We start from the raw sequence: 9,582 nt of genomic DNA on the forward strand, positions 1-9,582 counted from the left end.
GTAGGATTGAACGCAACTGCAGCACATGCGTATGTGATAAAGTGAAGAAGCCACTGAGCCCAGCGTGAGGATGATGATAAGTGCGCTGGAATTATGTCTGTCTGCCAGTGGATATTGTAGTAATTTCACTGTCCCATATGTCAATCTTGCATGTGGCAGAGGAGTGCCATGTCAACGGGTGGGTGCTCGTCTTGCATTGACGGTTATGGATGTATTTACTTACATGGGTTTATTCAGGCTTCAGAACAAATTTCGTGACAGACGCAGATAAATGCCAACGTGGTTAATATGGGTGGTATATAGGTTAAATGCCAGCTCGAAAGATAACAAACTCAAGATAATCTTGGGGGCATCATAGGCAGATTATTATATGCCGTCCAAGCAATATGAACAGGAAAGAACAACAATGAGACAACCTTCAATTTAATTGACCATTTACTCAAACATGTTTGACCGAGGGATTGATTAGTCGTGAACAAATTAATAGTTTGAGGGGAAAAAATGGACGAGGGATTGGGTTTGATAGCGTAGATTTTTGGGTTCAAGATTTTCGAGTCATCGCAAGCGTAGTCTAGCATCGTAAATTCTGTCATCGTTGTGAATGACTACAGTGCAGTTCATGTGTATCCATTGTTGTGGACCTTCCTTTGCGGTGTCTGCTGAGATTTGACCACCAGGGCTTGTCATGTGGGGTAGACGTATAGCTTGGAGGTATGGCCAAGAGATGGCAGGGCTCAGAATAATGCATTCATGCGCTGTTGGTTTTCACGAAGTACCGTATTCACGTATTATCCCATATACCCCCACACACTCATTAATGGTGATGACCAAATATCCCAGTGCAGGACGCGCTTGGAAAAGAATCGTGATACTCCGTGAATCTTTCCCCGTTTAACAATTTTAACTGGAAATAATGCGTATTGACCTCTGCTCATTATTGAGATGTGTAATACTGCTGGGATAGTTAGGGAGAGTTGGATAACATTGTAGATATTAACACTGTTATCACAATAGATAAGGTTTCACATGATTACAACGAAAGGAAAAGGTTCCAGTAGTATTGCATGAATTATGTGCTGTTCACATCACTCGCATAACAGATACGACAGGACGGTGTACGTTTTAGCGCTTCCATATAGCTCTCCTTTATTGTTTCGGGTTGTACCCCCGCGAGTTTGTTTGTCATGGTAGTGAAACGTCGGACGTCATGCCGAACAACATGCAGTGCAACTCAAGAGCACATTCGACAACGGATCTATTACATCACCTTGAATTTTATTTGACTTAACGGCGCTTGACATTAACCAGAATAGTTGCGTAGTCCCACTTTATTTTCGTGGTGAATAAGCGAGTTACGTGACTACAGCAGCCATGTGACTGGAGAGTGGCTTGACTTAAACCATCCTACAGTCAGGCATGAAAATAGTGTTACATAGAATGAAACATATTACATTGTGATTTAATACGCAATATACTGAGACAGTTGTCTTATTTTACCTCATGAATGTCATATTTATTTACAATAAATTGAATCAGTAAACTATGTAGGCTCGTGATATTAAATGCTCATAAAGTAACCTTGATGCCAGAATAATTTAAGAGGAGGTGAAGAGGAAGGCGAGGTTTGAGATGTACCGCCATCACCACATTGCATAATCGTCCAACCTGGGTAGGGAACACACAAAGAACCATTGTTAGCTCTGTATGCATGAACAACGATAGTGTGCCATCAATATTGAGCCCACAATCAATGTGTGACTTATCTGTTCAAGGAAAAAGTAGCTTTGCGTAACTCCAGTCCAAGCTAACATATCTCCTCCATATCCAAACATCTCCTCTTTGAGCGTACCTCGTTCACTGGTTAATTTTTATTATGACGCTCACAATAAATGCATCAAACTGAATGCGTAAGAATCAATGTTCCATAAAATGGGTTCATGTGACCCTTGCAATGGTTAGAGACCGGTATACCATATTCACCACATTGTAAAAAAACAAAAACCTTTCAATTAATGACCCTGAATTGTAAACATTCATTTAATTACGAGACAAAAATTAGTTTTACCCGTATTTACTCAGCTGGCGGTCCTGAGCAAGTGGTGTAAATTCCACATTCCCATAGCAGGAACAAGATTAATTATTCGCTAACCATTTTTGACTTATCACAAAAGTGTTAGTAATGTAATTATGAAGAGCTCAATTAACTGGCGGCCAGAGTTAGAATTGAGTGCATTGTCCAGTTGGCTCTATGTGCTGTCACACTATGGTGTTGGGTATTATTTTGATGTATAAAAAAATATTGGTCACAAATTACCACACAAATAAGCGATGTATGCTCCATAGAAGAGGGACCACAGGTGTGTTAAGCCCCAGTAAAACAATTATTAATCGAGTCTTACAGTGATATGGGATACATACTGCTGCAGTGCTTGAAACCTAGCTAGATAACCCTGGGTAAATTTTGCATGCTAACTGCAGTGATGCATTAGCATTTTATAAATAAGCTTTATTTTAAAACAAATATTGTATGCTACAGTTAGAGGAGATATGCACCTCATGCTATTTTAAATTAAAACACAGAGCACACTTGCGCCTGTACCTATATTTGTTTTCTGGTGCCTCTAGCTCCCAGATGTTCACACTGTCTCTTTCGATTTGCCTGTGTTTTTGTCACTGTTAAACTAAAATGTAGAGCTTAGTTGCACGTGTACATAACTTTTTCATTTAACATTTGCATTACATTACATTCGCACGTTTCGTTTACACTACCATTAATACCTCTTAAGAACCGTGTACTCGTTCTCTGCAATATTTATGTCTTTGTTTTGTTGTTGCTGTGCTCACACAGCATGGATCAATTTTGTTAGCCAGGAACAGAACCATCCATATAACAAATACAAAATAAATGTGAAACAGAAAAAGGTGAGAATAGGTTTTCCCCATTTTTTCTGGCAACAAAACAGGTGTTAAGATGTTAAAACACCAAACTGAAACCTTTGGTGTTTTAACATCTTAACGCCTGCTTTGTTGCCAGAAGAAAGGGGAAAACCTATTCTCATATTTTGGTACTGGAAAAGGAGGTCCCATGATGTAGAAAAAGGTGATTCATCATGCCGTGAACCATAATGTTTATTGTGGCCTGTCCTGGTGTAGCAGTGCACCATCGCTTGCTTACTCTGTACTCCATTTGGTTATACAACCCAATATATTGCGGGTCTTCATTTTGTAAAGCAACATACGAGTATTATGTTGACTCAATATATTTTCCGGTTTTGTGGCCAAAGCACAACTGTGCCACATTGATGACACGCCACATTGATGACACGCCACGTGTATTCAATGTTTGCATGAGAGTGTGTGTGTGTCACAAAGGAGCACATGGCCAATAACAGTGACGATTATCTGAACCTGTCCTTGGGCTTCCCCGAGGATATATGAGGACCTGGTGCGATGTGTAAACATGGCCACAAGGACGTGGCTCTGGCAAAACAAACCCCCTCGTATGCCGACCTTCATGTGAGCTCACTTAACAGCACTGGCCCAAAAAGTCTGTAAAGGCTACACGGGGGATATTTGCATTTTTCTTGCCTCAAGGCGCATCGTGGTGACATCACCACCAATTAGTGTAGAACGGTAGTTGTTGTGTCTATGTATGTACGTGAACAAAATATATCACAAGTACAATATTTTTCACGAGGGTTATATTCCGGCAAATTTTATTCCTTTAAATAAATTTTAGTCGGTGTGATTTATTTTTGAACACACTGTTTTTCATGTTATAACTTTCTTTCATGCAATCGATGTATTATTTAAATGCGTGATTGTTCCCAAACTATCTGGTCAATTTTGATTATCGCTCCTCTGCGGACAGTGACAAATCAGGACTAATACAACAATTTTTAGAACTCTGCTGGCAGATTGGTGAAATAGAAAAGGTTATGGCACGCTATCTATTAAATAAAGTAAACGAAGTAATGATGAATATGGAACTGATTGAGAACATTTGCATACTTCAGAGGTTCGTAAATTTGTCTTCCTTTTCGGTTAATACTAACATAATAGACATTGTCCAGATTATTCATTTAAAATGGGCTTAACTAAGGCATAAGTCAGTAAGTACATTTATGAATGCACAAATTTATCACGTTTTATTTCAGAAGATTAAGTGTATAAAAGGAAGGGGCTGCATTTGCAGAACTGTATAAGTACAAACCAAAAAGAACTCACCACCATCATTCACCCTGCTTATTTACAACATTAAAAAAAACACAACATATTTCTGGATATAAGCCTTTTTTTATCGGAGCAGAGAGAGAAAATCCAGATGGACTAAGGTGAGTCTTCACGACAGCGGACTTCAGGATGAGTTGAAGAGGTGACGGCGATTCTCACCCATAGGTGACCCTCTCCTCTGCCGGGTCCCGGTAGATCCAGTTTTCCGGGGTCAGGGCTCTCTTACCATACCTGTGGGCATGCGCACGTATACGCCAATGTTAACCTCACTGTATTGGGTGGCAAGAATTGACGTGTGCACTCGTAAATTTAACACACGGTTGGCAAGGCACGGTGCGAAAGAAGTTCAACATACATACATATACGTACAGTTGCCATTACTGTGCGTCACTTGACAACCTGGACAACCGTGCAAATGAAGCGTTCCATCTCAAGAGACTATCCAGGTAAAATATGGCAATGAATACAAAATACAATTTCCACCAGTACTGTAATACGTATGTTCCCCCCCCCCCTCCGTATTCATCATATGCGGCACTTGTGATACTCGCGACTTCGTATGTAAATTCAAATACTTCCGGTAATGATAATTACCGAAGTATACATCCCGAAAAGATTGACAGTTTCATTGCAATTGTTCTCATGTTGATGCATGCCTATGGATTGCGAGCCGTAGAGATTAATGCCTGTGTGAGAACTTCACATTAATCCGGGCAAGGGACAAATACTAGTGAGTGCGCACGCATGCATGCGCGTTATGTACATGACCTGGGTTAAGTCGTGTCAGCAAGCGTGTATCCCTGTTGCGGGTCTGTTGTGTGAGCCACGGGAGCCGTGTGAGCCTGTGTGCCCTGGTGTGAAGTGTTTTGCACGTGTTCCAACGTGAGCCATGTTTCACACGTCTATCATGTACGTTGACTTTCTTCCGCACCGTGACTAGTCAACCGTGCTAATCGGAGGGGCGTGTGAGCCACGTGTGCTTTGTGAGCCATGCGAGCCTATGTAATTCACGTGTGCCATGTGAGCCATGTTTATCATGTGAGCCCAACGTTATTCACGCGTGTAATGTGAGCTATGTGAGCCATGTGGGTGAGTCCATGTTATTCACACGCGTCACGCGAGACACGTGTGCCATGTGACTCGCGTGCGAGCCCACGACATATCCACGCGTGCCATGCGAGCCGCGTGAGAGCCGCAATGCGAGCGGGAATCCGCCAGGACCTCTGGCGCGTGATGAGGTTGATGTAGTGGCGCACGGCCGCCTTGTAGCGAGCCATCTGCTCGGGCGACGCGTTGTCTCCGGGGTTGTCGGGCTTGGGCGGGAAGGCAGACGCGTGCATTCCCAGACACAGGATGGCGCACACGCTCAGCGCCAGAGCGGCCAGGCGCACACGTGGGGAGACCATCGTCTGTCGTCACAATGGGCAGCGTCCACCCACATACACACGCGCGCATATAAATTCACGATGCATAATGCACCGATACTAAAGGCAAAGATCTACCGTATAGGGTGAACAGTTTTGGGGGGTTAGTGCTGTCAGCAAGCGCCTATGAAGGCCGGGACGGTGCCCGAGGGGTGGGTGGCCAGCACCCCGCGAGCCCCCCCTCTGTCTCCCAAGTGGCGATGTTTACACATCGCACCAGGTAATCGTATAAGGCTGAGTCGACCTAGGGGAGGCACACGACCGGTTCAGATGAATCGTCACTGGCATTGGCCGTGAACAGTGCAGCGGGTTGCTGATTTTCTCGCGCAGCTCGCTAACCACACGACACTCTCGACACATTCACGTCTGTGCATAAATAATCACGCATATTCTATTTAGAATGCTTTACATGATGCCATACGTTGGCAATAATACAACATTGAATGTTATCACTGCGTGCGTAGAGTATGTTATACTTAATTAATGTATTATGCATACGTGTAGACAATGCAAGCGTATGTGCACGCTAACATACTAACACGATGTGTAACCGGGTTAAAATACATTAACGAATATCTCTTCAAAGTGAGATCTGGTACACATTGTACAGGTCTCATATGTCTGGAGTAAAGAATTTATGTAAGCGACAGAGTGAACACGCACGATCGTGGATGTTCTCTATGGTGACATTACAAATGCAGTGTGTTAACGTTTACAAATGCATTTCATGTTGGAATTCTTCAGTAAATTAAAACAACAAAAATCAGAAGAGCAAGTTTGTATAATAATTAGCGTTTATATTTCAATGTTTTACTGATGCACATTTATTTATTGCAAGTACTTTTCTGACGTATTCCTTTATATTTAATAGCATGACAAATTAAGAAAGATGGTACAATAGTTTTTTCATTACATTTAAAAGCATATGACCTGAAGACAAATGCAAAATATAAGTAATGTACTTTTATTTAAAATGTATATTTAAAAGTCTCGTGAAAAACAATCCTCATGTCTGCAAAGAATGTGTGATATTTTGAAAAACAAAAGACAAAACATCCCATGAGACACATTTGGATTATGCACGTAATGCCAAGGTGGCCTTTGTTCGCAATATGTATTAGATATTGTTTGGGTCTTTCGCTAAAGTCACGTAGATATGTTCAAAGAAAATAAAAAAAAACCAAAAACTACGATATTTTGATCGCAACACACGACGACCGCTTGTGTTGCGATCGAACCGTCGTAGTTTATGGTTATTTAATTTTAACCTATCTACGTGACTTAACAAAAAACCAAACGAATATGAAATCCTGCAGTCACGCAAGCACTAAGCCAACATTTTATATGTATTAGAGTTTTATTTATTCTATAATCTTGATTGGACGCTTAATGGCTTAAATACAGTGGCTTAAACACAGTTACAATAGGTTACATAAACGGGGTATTTACATATTTAACTTCAGTCATACGGCAAAAAATAAACAATTTGAAAATTGATGTACTCAATGAAATGTAGTTGTCACAGTTTGGTTAAGCAATGGCATTTCTCATAGAGAAGATAATGCAATTAGGCACACACTTCACACATTCTCCATACAAGACGTGTAAATGGCCATAGATACATTGCTATAGAACCATGGATTCCCATAGACCATTGCATTTCACAGGCAATTTGTTTTATTACGTCACATATACATGCATCCTACAATGTGTATAGGTTATGTACATTACTGATAGATTCGAATGTTGTCAGAGGTGCGATTTTTTTTGTTTCATGTTTCAAAATTGGTATGTGCTAAATCAGCATCAATGTATTTACTTTGCAGTACTCTACATTTATTGAATTAAAATTGTACCAAATGTTTTCACTGGTATATTTCTATTATAATTTCCAGAAGTTGGCTAAAGACTGAGCAGATTCTGAAAATAAATAATCATCCTATAAATAACGCTTTTATGAAGTAAATATAATTAAAATACATGGGTTGTTTCATTGCGCGTCCTGTATTTATGTTAATTATACTCAAGCACCAGTGTCGCTGTGCCGATGCACGAATGAGATGCGCACTTTTTCTGACACGCCGCGTAAATAGTGTACTGTACAACCTGCCGATAGGAAAGACTAGACGTGATGCAGGATTCTTTGTTTCCCGCGTTTGTTTCCTCGTTTGAAGTTATTGTCATTCAGAACAAAAAAGGTTTATTAACTTTAATTCACTGTGGGTTGTACATTATTACTATAGTATGTTAAAACATGTTATGTAGTTCTTTATTGCTCGATAGCATCTTGTCAAACTCCAGAAGTTAGTACGGGCTTTTACTGACAATTATTACCGTAAGGTTCTCATTTGTTTTAATTCACATTCATTGTGCATCCTATTTCCAGATTAGACTACAGAAAAGTGATTAGACATTTTCCAGTAATATTTCAAAGTCCAATATTTGTTTTCTCCCATAAGCAACAAACTATTCGAGAAGACTAATCTAACATTTATTTTGAGTTCTGGAGCATACTGCACATGATTTAGAAAATCCTTTCGCCTCTTCAAGTAAAACACCACGAGGTATTTTGTCTGTGTTTTGTAAAAAAGAAAATCACAATAAAATTCCAGGCAAAGCCAACTGAGTGTGGTGGACGGAGCCAGGTGCTAAAAGCCACAACTGAACGAGCGCAGGGCGAGACAGAAAGACTCACGGATGCGGGCGAGCGGGCGGGCGAGCGGGAGATGAGGCTGTGAAGATTGAGCGTCTCTGTCGGGTGGCTCCTCCCTGTGACCTGAAGCTCTGCTGCCGTCGCCTGCACTCGCCTCTCATTTATACCTTAGCCGCTGTCGTCCGGAGGAGCCCCACGGTTGTTCAATTAGGCAGAACGGATACCAAAAAAAATTTCAAAGAAAACACAAGCACTGCCCCACTTGATCTTTAACGAGGAGGTGGTGCGTCGTGGAGTGGCGCTGCTCACCCACGTTGCTCACCCACGGCGCTCACCCCCGCCAGGGACATACTCAACGCCTGGCTGTGGGCACACACCACACATACGCGCTGCAGGACACACACGCGCACAGCACGCCCTGGTAGAAGAACACTCACAATACGAACAAATCCACCCCAGCATGCAAACGTTTAATTCACATCTGAGAGAAGATAATGCGGATAAAATATTGAGTATGTATTACTCAGTGCCATATTTTTTTGTTATTTTGCTTTTCTATTCATTTTAACTCATACTTTCATTTTTATTTGCCTCCCCCCCCTCCAAATGTATTTTATTTTATCATTGTTATTACTTTGCATGCCGGCACTGCACCAGCAAACACATTTATCAACCCCAAAAGCAGATAAACGATGTTCTTTCTCATTTTCGCTTAATTTAACCACTGCGGGTGAACACAGAGACATCAGGGCAGACAGTTGATCACCGCAATAGTAGAAACAATAATTTTCCTGCTGTAAAAAATAAACCTGAGGACATTTTTTCCCCCATCCTACTTATGCTTCCAATAAAAAAAGCTTTGATCGAATGTTGATGTTTTCATTTTTGTTGTGATCCCAATGTTAGTAGCAGACCCATTTAAATGACAGTTAAAATTTGAGGTATGGATCCTAATTTTTTTTTTAAGTTGATAGACTAATTTACATTTAAAGGTGGATTTTCGGTCAGATTTATGAAATATGAAAGTGGGAGCTGAACAGTAGCTGCCTTGCTGCCTTGCTGACAGCTGCAGCTAACGTGGAGTCTTTTTGTGATGCAAAGTAGAGGTCATTTCGCCTTTCATCTCCACCTTTAACCCATTCAACACACCAAAAGCATGATAACTAGTAATAAAGCCAATTCATGACCAAGGAAAGTCACATTAAGTCTCAATAAACTTTTTCAGGAGAGTCCTGCGTTGGAACGTTTGGCCAATTCTATTATTGAGTGTTC

At 41.0% G+C, this 9,582-nt stretch overlaps 1 protein-coding gene across 1 annotated transcript; it reads right to left on the bottom strand.

Annotated features, from left to right (window-relative positions):
* Positions 1 to 912: 912 nt before the first annotated feature.
* LOC144937789 (peptide YY-like) lies at positions 913 to 8,486 on the bottom strand. Its single transcript, XM_078865288.1, has 4 exons — positions 8,353 to 8,486; positions 5,455 to 5,642; positions 4,393 to 4,464; positions 913 to 1,665 (listed from the first exon to the last, which is right to left on the bottom strand). Exons 2-4 carry the CDS (start codon positions 5,637 to 5,639, stop codon positions 1,641 to 1,643), a joined length of 282 nt encoding a protein of 93 aa, XP_078721414.1. The 5' UTR covers positions 5,640 to 5,642; positions 8,353 to 8,486; the 3' UTR covers positions 913 to 1,640.
* Positions 8,487 to 9,582: the final 1,096 nt, after the last annotated feature.

Source organism: Lampetra fluviatilis, chromosome 1 (genome assembly GCF_964198595.1).
Source record: "Lampetra fluviatilis chromosome 1, kcLamFluv1.1, whole genome shotgun sequence".
NCBI classification, from domain to species: Eukaryota; Metazoa; Chordata; class Hyperoartia; order Petromyzontiformes; family Petromyzontidae; genus Lampetra; species Lampetra fluviatilis.